The sequence below is a fragment of the Cylas formicarius genome, unplaced genomic scaffold, assembly GCF_029955315.1.
Source record: "Cylas formicarius isolate icCylForm1 unplaced genomic scaffold, icCylForm1.1 PGA_scaffold_10__41_contigs__length_53128322, whole genome shotgun sequence".
NCBI lineage: Eukaryota > Metazoa > Arthropoda > Insecta > Coleoptera > Brentidae > Cylas > Cylas formicarius.
This window is the reverse complement of record NW_026844214.1, coordinates 29,932,040-29,949,841: the sequence shown is the minus strand read 5'-3', so window position 1 is coordinate 29,949,841 and position 17,802 is coordinate 29,932,040. Positions and strand designations below refer to the sequence as shown.

The window sequence follows — 17,802 nt, the reverse complement described above, 5'->3', positions numbered from 1 at the left end:
ACTTCTAGTTTACACACTTACAAGTGGTGTTTTTTCAAACTTGCGACATAATATACTATTATCTACACATTTTTCTTCATTAAAAGTTTGTAAAAGATGAAATTGAATTGAAAACAATACAGACAGCCGCAAAAATGTTATTGAGGATTCGCAATCATGAAATGTCGGCAGCCGGAACATGAATCAGTAAATGAAATATAAAAACATTTCATAATATTTTTTATTTCCATAAATAATAAATATTTACAAATTCTTACATCTCGTCTTGTACATAAAACATCCTTTGTATATAATAAGCTCTTTAAATTTTAGTCATAAGAAGAAACATGAATGACTAAAGAATACTGAGCACGGTTGACGGTCGAGTGCTTTTCCAGAATGAATATCTTAAATAGTAATAAGCCCACCCAGAGTGACAAAAGTTGTAAAACACTTTTCTGTTCCTCTTAATACAGAACGAGTTGCTATTTATAAATTTAACATATTTCTTTTCCCTTATTTTTTCCCTCATTTCCACCCACAAAATTTACCGAAAATTATGTTTGTGCTCTTAGTAAATTCTGTAGCTGTCAGAAAAAGGTGATTTTTTTTGTTAATGATACAAGATACAATAGTAATTACAAGAAATACACTTACTTTTTAGCACATTTTTCGGAAAATAATGCCAAAGTAATTAGAAACTATTGTTAAAAATGTTAAATTATTACACTAAACAACTCTTTCACAATGCAAACTGTTTTCCGTTGTTCACCAGAAACCATATGCTAGTTCGGTGCAACATAAAAAACACCATACTATATAAAATTCGCCCAAAACTTTCACGTGAAAGACAGATTACAATATTTTAAATCCCAGCATAGCAATAATATGATCAGGCATTATCAAAGTCTACTAAGTAATCAATATACAGTTCGAATTAGATGCAACCAGTGACTTTCACCACTTGCATTTAATACATGCAGGTCTACTGAAGTGTTGACACTGTACCAAATGGGATAAAAATAGTTAGAGTTGTTTAGGAAAAACTATTTTGATATTCTGTATTTAGTCCACAGAAAATTTTTGTAGAAGAAAAATCTTTACTACAGTTACAAGTCAACCACAGTTTCATTTTGTAAAAGTATTTTAACATACTGTATCATGTTAAAGTTCTCGCGTCCAGCGAAATTAAACGCTCAAAGGGACAGTATAGTTTTAGCCTTGTGCCAAACCACTAACACGCTTTATAAACACTTTAAGAGAAGAACGATTTTTTTGCTCAATATTCCTGTAAATGACAACTTTTGTGCAACTTTTACCTGTAAAAAAGTTGCACGTAAAAACTGAGGTGAATTTTCCACAATAGCATATTCTTCAATCGAACTATTAATTATTGTGGGATTTGTTATTTATCTGTCAGCCTTAATTTTTTTTATATCCGAACTGTAGTTCAAGTTGAAACCAGTGAAAGGAAGTGTAGAGGAAGATAAATCTGTGCCGTCTGTCTTTTGAAATGCTTTTTAAATACATATATTCTTTTTGGAGACACTAAAAACAAGACTATTTGTTTATGTCAATGCTACTGCAAACTGAAACATTGTAAAAAATCTTTTTTAAAAAATTATGCAAATTTACATATCTAAGTTGCATTATAAAAACTGTATATGGTTGGTTAGTTTACTATACTGATATTAATGATTAATATAATCTTCCTTTTTTCTGGAATCAAGTATGAATTAAAACACCTAAATTAATAGCACCATACTGTTGTTGGATATATGCTTACTACCTTTGAGATAAAGCATTTGTTTGCTTTCTCTGTTATAGGTAAAGCCTCGTGACAATTCAATTTCTAATTCTTATATGTATATCTACGCCTATAGCGCCTATTTTAATATGGATGAGATGCGAGCATTGCCCACTAACAAGCATTCTATTTTGCACTTAAATTTAAAACTAAAACTGGCAAACGAAATTTTATGTCAGTGAAACAAAAAAGTATAAATACTAAAGCTTACATCCCGAATCCAATAAAAACATCAGACCACAAAAAATACTCTCTTTTTAATAAACAAATAATTAAGTAGAACCAATATTTTACTACACTCCATCATACCCATCTGTTATCGTGATAATTCCACACATCTCGATATGTGCGCAATTTTGTTTCTCGGTCAAGGATTCCAGAAAAATGAAATATTTCTATTGATAAATTTATATTCTGGGACTTTTAAATTTTATGATGTGTAACATATTACCAAAGGTGTACAATTAATTAATGTCAGCCTTATATAACTATTAAACACATAGTATTAATAATTTTTTTGTTTGGGGGAGACAGAAATGATGTATTTTTCATTGAAATAGTCTATTCTTAAAACAGACAGGATCCAATTAATTTTCCAATTTTGAAAAATATTTTAAAATAAGATAAAGCTTTCTGAAATATTCTTATAATCACTTGGTACACATTAGAATATACACTACAGCCACCGATTAGACAACAACAAATAATGTGCAATAAATTAGAAAACAAAAATAAAAAATATAAGAAAAACTTAAGAGATTCTCAATAAGCTATGAGAGAAAACATAAAAAGGGAAAATATTGTATTACAAATTAAAACGTTGGATCGTGATTATCATTGTTAGCCCTTCACATACTTCAAGCTTGAAATTCCATAAATTAATTAAATACCAATTTCATTACAATTTCTAACATTTTGGGTTCATTCAGATAAATAAAGTTAGTACAGTTATCACAGTTTATATATGTATGTAGTGACAATAACAATATAAAAAAAATCGGTTTATCTGTACAATTTCAAATCTTCAAAAAAGTGACGGTTCAAAAACATTGGAATAGCAGTTCCTGAGTTTTATTTGTTTATCATTTCTTATGCATTTAAAGTTGGCCTAATAAACACTTAAATTTCATGGAATTTAATTCATAGTGGTAAATAGTTTAGTTGTTAAACTAACCTGATCATTTAAAATACAATTTACTGATGAACTGTTTTGGTTTAAATTATTTCTCATATAATACAGAGACTACTATTTTTATTACAGAGCAATGTAAAATGAAATTGCCGATAAATAGAACAAGAAATCCCAAAAATTATAGTTTTATCATGTTGGTTCAACAGGCACCTTTGTAAATATTTTGCCGTTTTATAAAAGAAAAAAATGTCTTTGAATTTCGAAAGTTTTATGGCACTGGAAAATAATTAAAAAGAAATATCAAATAAAAATAGATTTATGCCAAACTAGCATTAAATCAAACTTTTTTTTTTGGGGTTAATCTGTGGAAAATATGACAACACAATTTGTTGGTAACCTTTTTTATTGAGCAGGCTGCATATTTCTCGTTACTTACTAATTATACTCTTTCATTACAATATCGTTGATATCATAAAAAATTTCATTTTAAATCAATCATTTTCGATATAGTAACTAAACTCAAACCCGATCAGTAAAAGTCGGCCACTGAACTAGATATTTAAACAAAATATGTAATGTAAGAGGAGATAACTTGAATCATTATGAAGCACCAAAAATTACTGCTAATATAATTTTTACCAAATTTCTATAACTTTAGGAGGCACATTCTGACCTATTCTTACAAATATTTCTGAGCACATTGCACAGACGATGTGGAAAAAGCATGTAGAGTAACAAAAAAAAATTAACAAAATAAGAAATGAAGGATGCAGTTCTCTACGAAAGAACTTTTTAAAAAGATCTTTTTATATCCTTATGTACCATCCACATTCATAACGAATTTAAATTTGCGACTAGAGATTGAGCTTTTTTAGTCTATTGTTCAGTCTTTTTTAAAATGAACATGAAAAGGACTGTTGTTTTTGCGTTCTTCACAACATACGTTTATTCAAATATTAAAAGTCCTAAAAGCCAGAAAATCAGAAACTTATAACCTGACTATTTCTACCAAAATACTTCTTATTCAGTTGCTAAAATTGAATACTTGAAGACCACGTGAAACGTGCTATTCTCAAGTTTTAAGTGTTATTATGGCATAACAATTTTTTTCAAATATTGAGTATGTACTTTAAAAATCAACCTGAAATTCTGACTTAACGTTTTTGACTATCCCATCCGTTAAGTTTAGTGACAAGTATTAACAATAAATTTAATTGAAACTTTAATAGTTAAAAGATTGATAGGTATTTTTTATAGTAATGGAAGCAAAAAATCTAATACTATATAAAACTTCAACATGAATGAGAATAATGAATTCTGCCCGTTCTACCACATTTTGATTTTACAGCAATAGTTCATATGAAGACGGTTTGGTCCAAACCACTTGCCATTTGACGTTATGAGCATTTAAAATAGAAAATTTTTGTTATAAAAATAATGAAATATTTGAAATTGGCCTCAAAAATACAATAGAAAATATAATTAACATAAAATTTATAACAAAAATAAATGCAACTTCTTGTTTAGTAAAACAAAACAGAACAATAACAAAAATAAAATATAATAAATTAGAACAAAAATGTAAAGTATTTAATAATGATGGATGAATTCATCTGCATTATTTTTAAATATTACATTTTTTCTTCAATAAACTTTGTATGCTTTCGATTTTACTGTAGTTTTCAACTGTCAAAACGGAGTGGTTAATTCAAATTCAAAACATCACAACCCCTTCGCAGAAAGTTGTCAATAACGGATCTATTTCGAACCCTGCCTGCGTAGTTGACAATCAAGTCATGCATATTAATCAGAAGTCAGGCCGACATCGTTTCCACGAATGAAGCTTTTAAAAAAGCATGGTTTCGGTTGTTACAGCGTCATTTATGTGAATTCAGATTTTCATCTTTTACAAATATCTCAAACTGAAATTTTTGAAAAAATAACGGCTAGGTATAAAAACAAGTCATATTTTATAGCAATTAAATTGGTTCGAGGTCAAATATCGTCTTTGTTGCAAAATAATTGGCTCGCTAAAAACAATTTATTCTTCTAATAATAAAAATTGCAGGATTTGCGGTCTAATGTAAAATACTTTAAAGTGACTCATTATACCCCACACCTTTAGTCAGTTTATCTGCGTTCGTTCTAATTATTTTTTCTAATTATATTAAATAAACATAACACCAATTTTCACCCCGACTTTTTTGTACATTAATACAAGTGCTGAGCAGAATACAATGTGCTATGCTTTTTTCATGAAAAATGAAAGATGTGCCCAAGATCTCACAAAAATTGACTAAAGACATTTTATTTCCAAATAGGAATCTAAACTAATTAAATGTAAAACACCATGTTCCACAATATTTACATTGACTAGTAGAATTTAACATGTATAAATAAAAATGAGAAGTAGACCCCATTTCAAATGTTTTTTGAATGATTGTACAATGATATAATCACATTTATAGAAGGAAAAATAGAAAATTACCAGATTTCTGGTAATCTCTAACAACCTCCAAATTTTAAAATTAATTAATTAATTATTCAATAGCCACAACTACTTCCCATAAAGCTTAATGGATTTTGTTTTTAAATAAACGACCACACATTCAAAACATTCCCGTACCATTTACCACGAACAGGGAACACAAAAGGAGTAAGAATTTCCAAAAACGTCCCCCCAATAATGAGACGTGTTTTAACACCAGTCATTCATCGCACGTCTTTAATATTCTGCTTCGATCCAAATATCTTGAGCATTTGGTCTTCATAATCAGTAATATTACGTTTCATGATTTCCATACACGGTCCCAAAAGTCGTTCAAAAGCCTCCACATCCAGGACTGCAATGAAAAAGAAATCTACTTAAACCATGATGCAGTTTGCAATTTGCAGTTTATTTAACAGTTGAGTTATTTTGTTTCTGTAAAAATTCACAGTGACACACGAACACAACGACCCAAAAATATATAAAGTGTAAAATTCGCCAATTAAAAAAAAAATAGATTATTTATTCGTTACTTTAATTTTTGACAAAATATAAAACAGGGAAGGATTGTTGTCCATTAAATCGAATTGCAACACTGAATTAAAATGTAAGTGGAAGACAGTCTTCCTGGGAAAGATTGCTATTTGTTTGCTGTCTAGTGAGCGATCAGCATAATGCCCACGTACATCAGATGCATTCACAGTTTTAAAAATAGTCTTTATCCACGTCCACATTATTTAAAAAAAATAACAATATAATATAACCAACATGTATATCTATCGTTAAAGATATATTTTTGCATTTTTATGTGATGCTGAATAAGATGCTTTTGTCATTGTTGTGAAGGTTGACATCGTCTGCTTTAATGCACCTTACAAAGTACAGGGTGGGCACTTTATTAGGGGCCTGCACCTTTTCTCAGTAACTACTGATTTAAAAAGAAAGTTTATACAAAAGTTTTATGGTTTAAATTAGATTTTAAAATTATTTGTTTTTTATATATACAGGGTATCAGATAAGTGCTGGACCGACAAATTAAAATTTTGAACAGAGCACCCTATCTATATATTTTGAAAATTTGCGAATCCTTGCCAAAAATAAAGGTAACTTTTATAGAAACTACTCATTCGAATTTTGTGTAGTTTAGACAGAAATTGGCTTCCACGGCAGGCAGTAAAAACCACTTGATCAAATTTTAAACACATTTTTATAAAACTTCGTTCTAACAATGTTCGATGTCTAGGTATTTTAAAATTATACAGGATGTCTTGAATTAAATATAGTATTCATTTTTTCATTCAATTTTTTTAATGAGACGCCCACATTTTTGATATTTTTACTCAAAGCGGGTCAAAATACTTATAATTTGGTATACATATTATATATATATATATATATATATATATATATATATATATATATATATATATATATATATATATATATATATATATATATATATATATATATATATATATATATATATATATATATATATATATATATATATATATATATATATATATATATATGTATATATATATGTATATATATATATATATATATATATATATATATATATATATATATATATATATATATATATATATATATATATATATATATATATATATATATATATATATATATATATATATATATATATATATATATATATATATATATATATATATATATATATATATATATATATATATATATATATATATATATTTGTTATATACTGACATCTAATTATTTTAAAAAAATTTAAAAAACATATAATTCTTATTTTTATATTAATTTTAAGGATTTTTGCAATGGGTGATGGGTCTTTTTTTGATAAGGTAATAGAGCGATTTATAGGTTTAGGAAATCAAAAAATGTAAAATAATATGTATAATTATAAGATAAGTTTAGAAATATAAAACAAGTAACAGTAACAAGTAAAAGCAACAAACAGTAACTGTAACAATCAAAGTAAAAACTAAGGTAAAACATAATAGAAAATCTACAGTAGGTTTTCAACATGTCCATCATTTTGAATAATATACGTTGTAGAAACAACCTCTATATGGTTTATAACATTAAAAACAAAATCGGTGTTATTTAGTTGGACTACAGCTTCTCTAGTACATCTGTGTAGTTCATTTATCATAGTCCATCTTTCTTTATAGACCATATCTTTAATAGCCCCCCATAAAAAAAAGTCCAGTGGGGTAAGATCTGGACTTTGAGGTGATGTTCCATCCAGAGAATGTAATTTTGATTTAAAAATTCAGCGATATCGTTTCTCCGGTGGTACGGGCGACATCTTGCTGCCATATTAATTGAGTACGTTCACAAGCCGGTATTTCATTTACTATTAATGGTTGTATTTCATTTTTTAGCATATTTAAATATCTTCCTGAGTTTAAGTTTTCATTAAAGAAAATTAGCCCTATAACCTTTGATCGGTATATTCCGCACCACACTTTCACCGATCGTCTACCTTGTCGTTTTACTTCCAACACCCTTTTCTTATTTTCATCACTCCAGTAATCTATGTGTTTTTAAAAATTGAGGCTTTTGTATGAAAAATCGACTCATCGGTCCAAATTATATGACGCAAGGCGCAATAAATTGTCCCATGAATCGTTGAAACAATTATTAAAATTAAATAAAATATGAGAAAGATATGCCATTATAAAATAATTGGTTTTTTTCGCAAGCGAGTTTATTCCAAAAAATTTCGAAAACCATTAGATTTAGGTATAGGACATATATATACCAAATTATAGGTATTTTGACCCGCTTTAAGAAAAAAGATCAAAACCATGGGCGTCTCCTTTTAAAAAAAAAATTAATACTGCAAGTGGAAATTTAAAACAATGTCGTTTAATTTAAGACACCATGTATAATTTTAAAATACCTAGTCATCGAAGATCGTTAGAAGGAAGTCTTCTAACAATGTGTTTATAATTTCAACAAGGAGTCATTACTGACAGCCGTGCAAGACTAACACCCTGTAAGCGTCAGATGTCGCTAGGCATTCACATAATACAAAAAATAATAGTAAGCTGTTAATGGTCACTGTGAAAATTAAAAATTACAACGCAACAAAGAACGGTACTTACAAGCTAATTTTACATCTCCAGACGCAAACACAGATGCAGCACGAGGTCGATGAGTAACCAACGCAAGTTCACCAAAATATCCTCCTTTACCAATACGATTAATTTCAATTTCTTTGCCACTATCATCTAAGACGCTAACAATAACTTCCCCAGATTCGAGAAAGTACATTCCGTCAGCAGCATCACCCTGTGATAAAATATAAATGATAGGTGGCTCAAATTAAGGCAGAATTAAGGTGAGAGTCGACCAGCCTGATAATATTCCATTACAAAATGAAACCCATTATGTAAAGAATTTTTGACTCGGACAAAGAGAATGTTTTAAGCAGTGTTTTGCAAACTTTGATTTTTATTAAAAAAATCAAAAATCATTGATTTTTTTATTTTAATTGATTTTTTTATTTCATAAGAATAAAAATATGTATTTCCAGTTTTTTTTGTAGCAATTACAAAATATTTTAAAGAAACTATAAACAATATAGTACTATATACACACTAAGAATTCGACAGAACGCGCTTTTTGCACGGAAAAAGAATCTATAAATTGTCATTCGACAACGCGTATTTAGTTGGTGATTTGTCAAAGGAATGGAATTAGCGGAAAATAGAGCATTAGGCTGGAAAAAAAGAAAATAGCATATAACAGTTTCACATCTAAACAAATCCAAATAAATCTAGGTGTAACGTGTAGTTCAAAGACTTAAAGCACACCTTGATGTTGATGATAATAAGCAGAATAAAACGAATACAGGTAGGTAAATAATATTTTATTTTATTATTACTTATTGCATTTTTATCTAACTTTCCATCTCGTAAAAAGTAGAAGTATGGTATTCACAAAAACGTTTTCAAAAGAATTAACGCATTTATTATTTTAAAAATGTCACGCATATTTTATTTAAGTTAATGTTTATAATTTTTAGATACTTTCTTATTTTTATTTTCTACGATACATAAAAAAAGTATTTCGTATTCATATAGTGTAATTTATTTACCTTAGGAAAGAATGTACAATGTATTTAAAAAAAGTTGTATGTATAAGTATAAATTTAATAAAATCCAATAAACCCTTTACTAATTTTTTAAAGGAAAATTGGGCGCGTATTTGGTTTACCATTTATTAATAATGGTATAACAGTTCTGTAGATCTTACTACTTAGTGTGCCTCGAGTTCCACAAGAGATTTGTCAAACCTTTGGAAATTTCCGCAAAGTCCAAACAAAATAAAAAAAACTGAAAATCAGCCTAATTTCAGTAGGTTCGTAATGCGAACATCACAGCCGAAAAAGAAATGTTTGACCAACAAATAACAAAGGCAACTTTTCCTAGTAACTTTAGTTTTCGATGTATTGAAAACTCTGAAGCAAAAAAAGCTCTTCACTTATTAAGACCTGGTTATAGGCCGCCACCAAGAAAAACGTTATCAACAAGCCTACTATAAGAAGGAAAAGGCAAAATGTGTTTCCTCTGTCAGGATGAATACGTCCATTTACAAGTGGTGAAACGTCCACGGTAAGCCAGTTATATGTGCAAGAATAACAACTAAAGATGGACGAGCGCTTCTTTACAAAATTAATACTTCGGGAATATCTGATGTACTCTGCCAAGACTTACAAATACCGGATGTCAGGGAACATGTAGTCCAAATTATTAAGTATTTTCGCGATAATCATCTAGCTAAAGCGAAATTCAGTCAAACAGGAGGCAAAGCTTTAGATTAGCGTTGCTGATGGGATATATTATTCAAAATCTGCGAAGAAAACAAAGCCAGATTCAACCATTAAAAATAAACAATAATATTTATGCATTTTAAAACCAATACCTGATGCTCTTGATATTTTGTAGAGAAAAAACTACGATCTCAGATGCTGTAGAGCAATGGGAACATTTTACAATATCACTTCAAGAATGTTATAGAATTACCATTATCAAAAACACAAACACCTAAAGAAAAGAATCTGGCTTTGGATACAAATAATTTATATAGAAACACTGGACTTTTGCCATTAGTAATAAAGTTGCAGTTCCCATTTAATCAAAAAATACGTTTTCGGGTGAAATAATAAAAAACGTAAATGGAATACAGCAGTGCACATCACAAAAGGTTAAGCCAGAAACAGCTGCCAATAATAAAAACAGTTATAGTGTACAACTGCTTTCTCAGTGTCAATAGAACGAACTGTCAGCACTTTTGGTTTTGCACACTCAGATATAAGGAACAGGTTGGGGATAGAAGAAAAGGGTAGTTAGTATTTTTTATTCAAACTATTCAACGAAAATGCAGAAACATAAAATGTATATTATTGTTATTTGTCCTATGTTGTGAAGAGGTCTTTTACTTTTTGTGATATTTTTAGGTTGTGCTTTTTCTGTTGGTCTCAATAAAAAAAAAGATTTAAATCACTTGATTAAAATCAGCCCAATTCTGCTCGTGAGTATTCGTTTTGGTTAACAATCAAAATTGAAGCACAAGTCTTTGGTGAAAAATATGAAATATTTTTCTTAAATCTTTACCTGTTTTATAATTCTCTCTCCAGCAGCAAAAGACTGTGGGACAAGTGCATCTGCGAGATTCATCCGTTCATATGGTTGCAACGTCTTAAGCATAGGAACACCTTCGATAAGTGCCTCATACATCTTCCTTTTTCTGAATGCAGATTTTAATACAATTCGCCTGCAAAAAAGATTTGATAGCGTGTTTTTTGTGTAAAAAACGAAAACTGCAAATAAAGCAACCAATAGAGATTTTTGTGTGAAATAATTACTACCTAGATAGAGATTGTGTCCTCACAGGAATAGTCTGTAGATATATTTTCTGCAAAGAAGCTTGTTCTGAGTGATATATAAAAACTGCATTATTGTAAAATTGAATGCCCTATACTTTATCAACTCTAATGAAATACATTTAGTGCCGCTTCACAGGTTTTGCTCAAGACGGGTTATCAGCGCAAACAATGAGCGCTGATTTACTATACGTTATGTGCTGCTTTCACATGCACATCATATGGAAATTAACACACCAGTAGTTGTTGAAGTTTTTGTTTCATTTTATAATCATCTTATCTCGTGTTACTAGTTTCAATATATAGTACTCTTTGTAAAACGTGACTAAAAAAAAAATTCATAAAGTGCAAAGTATTGATATAGGAATCAGCAGCTTTCATATGTTTCATTTTCCATAGACATCTAACCTACTATCTGGCATGAATTACCCTGTTATGTGTTTTGTTATTTATTACTATTGTTATTGGTTTTATGATTTATGATCCATGTAATTTATAAAAAAGTGTACTAGCAACTCAAATTGCTTAATATGCTTTAAGGCAACCCAAAAACCAACCAAATTACCTGAATGTTTGACGATCCATTGCCCACAAAGAGCCATCACTAGCAGCTTTAATTGTAGCTGCACGAGGCATATTGTAAAGTAGCGCCAGTTCACCAAAGCTGCCGCTATTATCGTAGGTGTGAATGTGTACTGGCTCTTGACCTGGATCACTGGCTACCAATGCGTGGAAGATTCCACTAGAAAGACGCAGGTGTGAAAATACAAGTATTTAGCGCTAATTCCCATTAACATCTAAGTCAGTGGTCGCCAACCTCTTCATTGCGTTGAGCTACTTTGTTAATTTTGGAATAAACAGTGAGGTACTCCCACACGAAAGCCCCATGACAATAAGATTTTTTTGTGCAATTTTGAAGCTTCTCTGATTTTTGCCGTTTCTATTTTTAAAATTAAAATACTTGTGAGAGCTACCAGAATTTTTTCCGCGAGCTACCGGTAGCTCGCGGTCGACAGGTTGGCGACGGCTGATCTAGATGATACAAACTTTTGATCATGGCTCAACAACTAACCTTTGAATAACATAAAAATTATCCCCATCGTCACCTTGTTTGATCACTAACTCGTCTTTAGTTACTTTCCTTTCGAACATCGCATCCAATACTTCATTCATCTGCTCTTTATCGAGAGAACGAAAAAGTAAAATGTTTCTCACTGCCTCTGACAAGCGTTGCCGTTGTTCATCCGATTTGGGAAAAATTGTCCGAGTACCGTCATCATCATCATCCTCTTCAGGGTTGTATGTTTCGGCAAAGACAGACTTACGCCTAGTTTGAAAACGACCCACTGGTGGTTCTGAAACATACAAAGGCATCGGCAACGACAATTACGGTCAAAACTAACACAAGAAAACAAATTTTTGATTGCAATTTGTGCATAACTGACCTCAACAAAATTAACGTTTATCAATTGTTTGCATCGGAAATACACATATAATATAATACCAGGAAATAAGACGAATACATCCGAATGATGACACCAGCCAATGCCATAAGAATTCGCGGTATCATTGCTAACTTAATAGTCATCTTTCCTGAATAAGAAATAACAGCAATGCAAATATATTAAAAGTAGTACGGTAAACAACCCCGCTATTATTATAACTAATAAAATATATGGTGGACATTTTACTTAACGGAAACTTAGTGGAACTAAAAATTTATTTTGCTCAAAAATAATGAAGTCACTAACTATTTACACTATACTCGATTATTTATATTTGCGCGTTCTGACTTGCTTCACTTCTCTAACCCACTGGCCGCCCAGCGGCGCCAAACTAGCTGGCCTGGCCCTTCAACTTTGAGCCAACCGTGCATCTGGTAGGTCATATTGTTGAGGTTTAACAACCTAATCTGTTCCCAGCTTGATACGAGATACAAGTTATATTTATTGTGCTATTATACCAATAAAAGTATTTACACTCGTCCATGATATAGTCTTACTAACTACTGTTTACTTATTTCTGGTAGATATAAACTAATCCATACAATTAAAATTACTAGTTACATATGTTTAAAAAAAATGAAAAAAAAATATTTACAGTTCGACAAATACTTCACAAGCGTTGGATGAGGATTTTTTTCGCTTATTTCTTAAAGTATGGGTTTTGCGTCTGACGACTTGTTGAAAAATTTTACCGCATGGTACCATGAGCCACCCTGCCATTTTAGAAGTCTAGTATAGTTTGGTTTATAGGCTATTCTGTTCCTTGTGTTGCAGTTGTTAATCTCACTTTTTTTTTCTATATTTGTTTTGGTTAGAATTACCTCCAGCTTTCACATCATACTGCTCCTTATCTTGTTGCTAAAGCTTTGGCTGTTCAATAAGACCTGCTTACCTACCTCATTCATCTTTTGTTCACATAATCGTCCCCTAAGGTACTACTTTAATCAGAGCCTTGTCTGTTGTTTCATGAATGGCCGAGCTATATGAACACAGGACACGATGTAGAACTTGGTCCCAGTATTTCTGATGGCCAGAGACTACCATTGACAGGTAACGGTTCATTAGACATCACACTGGGTGTGAGTGAGTTGTCCGAGTTTGCCTTATGTTCATGATCTTGCACACTTCTTGACAAAGGTTGGACTCAAAATTTCCTCCTTGATCGAAATGCAACTGCAATGGCACATGGAATCGGTATATACAAACACGTTGGCAAGTCACAGTTGCTTGGTCCCATTTGGAGTAGTTTTCTGGCCAATTACTGAACTAGACTGTCATAAACAATCATGTATTTATTTCTGTCTCAGGAAACATCAACATCAAACCATCGCAATCACACCTTCCGCGTTCTTTAGGACACGTTCCAGGGAATTTCCCTGAGCCCAATATGATGTTATCTTCGAGGAGTACTGGGCAGTTTCTCATATTTTCTTATAACAGAGAAGAAGCACTATTAATAATGCGATTTAAAAATAAGATCGTTAGGTTATATTTTTGCTTATTTAAGAAGAAAGACCAGAATTCATAAATCAACCAGAAGATTTGAACCCGAAAGATGATCGAATTCTACAACCTATAACAGTGGAAGAAGTTCAAAAGCTTTAAAAGATATAAAAAATAGAAAGGCGGCAAGTCCCGTTGAGCTGGTTAAAAATGGAACGGAAAAATTACTTCAACTAATGGCAAAAGTATTTAACAAATGAATTTTAAATGGAGACAATATTCCAAGGATTGGGGAATGGTATTGTTTGATTCACTAATTAGCTCTAAATGGAGGCTAGATGTAGTCCTGAAAGGTAGAATAGAAGGTCAGTTTCGAGACATTGAAGAACAAAACGGATTCCGAGCCGGTCAATCTTGCTTGCATAAAACTTTCATAATTCAGCAACTTGTTCGAAAGATAATTGCAATAAACATGATAACCCATTTAATGTTCATAGACTTAGAAAAAGTATATGATACCGTGTCAATAAGCAAATTGTTCAAGATATTACATGACTCTGGAATAAACAAGTCATATGCAAGAGCATTGCTAAACATATACCAAAACTCTCTTGGCATAATAAAGGTAGGAAATTGAATATCATGGCCGTTCAAAATATTGAAGGAATTAAAGCAAGATTGTTGTTTCCCCCATCTTCTTCAAATAAAAAACAGCAATAAGATCATGTACACCTTGCTGTTTGCAGACGATCAGATATTCAAAGTGGGGACTCAAAATAAACACATCTAAAACTGAACATCTAGTAGTAGAAGCACCCCTTTCAAACATACAACTCGGAAATTCTATAATTAAAGGCTGTAGAAAGTATAAGTACCTAGGAAACTATATTAGTAAAGACGGAAACACCGAAATATTTAACAACAGAATTACAGCAGGTCCATTTTCTGGTCAAAATCCAAAAAATCAACAAAGCTATTATTGAACCCATCACCACACATGGATCAGAAAATTATCAAATAACAACTAGAACAAAACGCTTTAAAGCTGTAGAAATAAAACTTTTTAGATGAGCATTAAGAAGATCCCGAATTAGAAAAAGAGCAGGCATAAAAGACGATATTTTAGACAGGGCGCAGATAACTGATATAGTATGACCACATAAACAGAATGGACAGAAATATGTGGCCTAGACAACTCCTAGATATACGCTGACAAATAGGAGAAAGAGGGAGAACCCACAAATCTTGGACAGAGGAATTCAAAATGCCATGAGAAAGACAGAAATGAACTAAGAAGATTTTCACAATAGAGAAGATTATGATTATATTAATCGTAATACATTTTCTTATTTGCAACTTTCGTAATAAATTCATACTTCTCGAGATATAGCCGAAAGCTATTCTTAGTGCAAAATTTCTGGCAAATAATCAATTTCCGTGAAAACATTCGCTAATAATACCGCAACTACGAACAAATAAGACTACGAAGATTTTGACAAGGAAGGAGAATTTTGAACCCAATATTCCTTCGTGAATTCATTATAAGGACATGTTTGACATTATACAAACAAAAATAATTTAACGCCATTTAGAAAAAGACACAAAAATGTTTGGTTCCGAAAAAGATACTAATCATAGCTTAAAGGGGAAATATGCCAAATTTTGTCTCCGACATATTAGGTTGGTTGACATCTTTAAAAAATAAATAAATTAACAACATGGTTTGGACTTAAAATTCATGCCTTCTATTTAAATTTGCGATACAATTTTGTGCTTTTTTCTGGAAAACTGCCGTTTTAAGATAGTTACTAGGGATTTATATTCTTTTTTTCAACACAACCAACTATAAATAAAACTAATAAAGAGTACTAATATATTATGTTCTAAAAATTCAACTATTTTCTTTACTGTTTTTAAGGAGTTAATAAATTTGTGGTTCAGATCACAATTTCTTCATTTTTTATTCACTTATCTTTTTAAATCTTTAATTTTGTAATTTACATAAATACCGTGCATATAGGTGAACCTCAATTTTTCACTTTTTCTATAAAAATAAACATTGGTTTAGGAAATTGTTGTTGCTCATAATAATTAAGTGTAAATTTGGTTTGGTGAATAGAGGAAACAAAGAGAAATATAGACTCAGAAAACATTTTAATATATATAAATCTGCTATACCACATTCACAGGATACTGATATGATTCCAAGGTAAAGCATAATTCAATACCGCACTTTAAATAATTCACTTAAAGTATTAATAGACATACCCCGTGCCAAAATTCACGATGTGAACACAAATGTTATAGTGCCAACTGAGGAACCGTATTGTCATTTTTTTAAGCGAATAAGACACCAAGAAAGCTCCAAAAAGGATTTCTGTGATAATTACCAATTTTAAGTAAAAAAAAAAAATGATTTCACCAGGTTTGAATAACAATTTATTGTCTTTTCTATGATTGAAAATTTTTGAAATTCTGGTTAGTTAGCACATAAATATTAGTAATTGAAACTCAATATTCTATGAAAGTATCTCTCTACATTGCAATCATGATGATAAAATCCAAAACTCAAAAATTTTACCTTCCTCTCGTGATAATGTAGATTCATCTGGAGACAATGTATCAGAAGGACCTGGACCATCATAAAACAAAGCATTTGTCCTAGTTTCCCTCAATCTATTAAAGTAATCTGCAGCATAAGAGACTACATCTCCAGGTTGTTCAAGCAAATAACTAATCGTAAATTCCAGCAACACTTCGCGTAATTCCTCTGGGACATGCACCCTGGCCCCCACACTTCCGCCACGATTCATTACTCCTTGGTTCCTGGTAATGTTGTTGAAATTTAATTATACTTATTGGGATGGGTTTATGCCAAAACTTAGTATTGCTCAGTAATGTCAGAACACAGCCATTAATGTCGAAAATACATATAATAAATGCCGTGCGATATATTTTTTTAAAATCTAAAGTCGTATAACTTCTTATACAAACTCATAACATCCAATAAATTAGAGATCAATTTTCATACACTATCCAACTTCCAATTTCCGAAATTACTGCAATGCACTCTATACGAAGTATTATACTAATTCCACAAGTATTTTTCACATGAAAACAAAATTTTCACATATAACCACGAGAAACTGTATTACTGCATCTCCGAAGTTTTTTATAAATGATAAGATAGGCGTTCCGACAAAAAAAATGAATTCCTGGACTATCGATCAATGATTAATGATCCTCTTGTGTCAGAGAACACATGATTCGTCAGGCAACTCTGCAATTTAATTAAGGTCAAGGACAAACATTTCATAAAACGAAGAATATATTTTCTTGAAAATTCAAATTAAAGTTCAGGCAACTCTAAATTGTATTCAATTGGATACAGATTACCTCTGTCAGTCTCGAACTTTCGTTTTCTTAGCCTACTTTTTAAATTAGTTTCCTTCTAGACAAAGACACGTTTAATTGATGACTAAAGCTCAAAATTCAACATTTTTATTTCCAGTTAACCACGGATCGACCGCAGATATGATAACCACACAA

General features: G+C 30.8%; 1 protein-coding gene across 2 annotated transcripts; it reads right to left on the bottom strand.

The window, feature by feature from the left end:
- Positions 1-257: 257 nt before the first annotated feature.
- LOC132707979 (cAMP-dependent protein kinase type II regulatory subunit) lies at positions 258-17,777 on the bottom strand. Of its 2 annotated transcripts, XM_060680031.1 has the most exons (7): positions 17,650-17,777; positions 16,835-17,079; positions 12,378-12,660; positions 11,871-12,047; positions 11,037-11,196; positions 8,523-8,709; positions 258-5,761 (listed from the first exon to the last, which is right to left on the bottom strand). In XM_060680031.1, exons 2-7 carry the CDS (start codon positions 17,064-17,066, stop codon positions 5,631-5,633), a joined length of 1,170 nt encoding a protein of 389 aa, XP_060536014.1. In that variant the 5' UTR covers positions 17,067-17,079; positions 17,650-17,777; the 3' UTR covers positions 258-5,630. The 2 variants fall into 2 exon arrangements, with proteins under 2 accessions (XP_060536014.1, XP_060536013.1); XM_060680030.1 differs by lacking the exon at positions 17,650-17,777 and having other exon boundaries at positions 16,835-17,558.
- Positions 17,778-17,802: the final 25 nt, after the last annotated feature.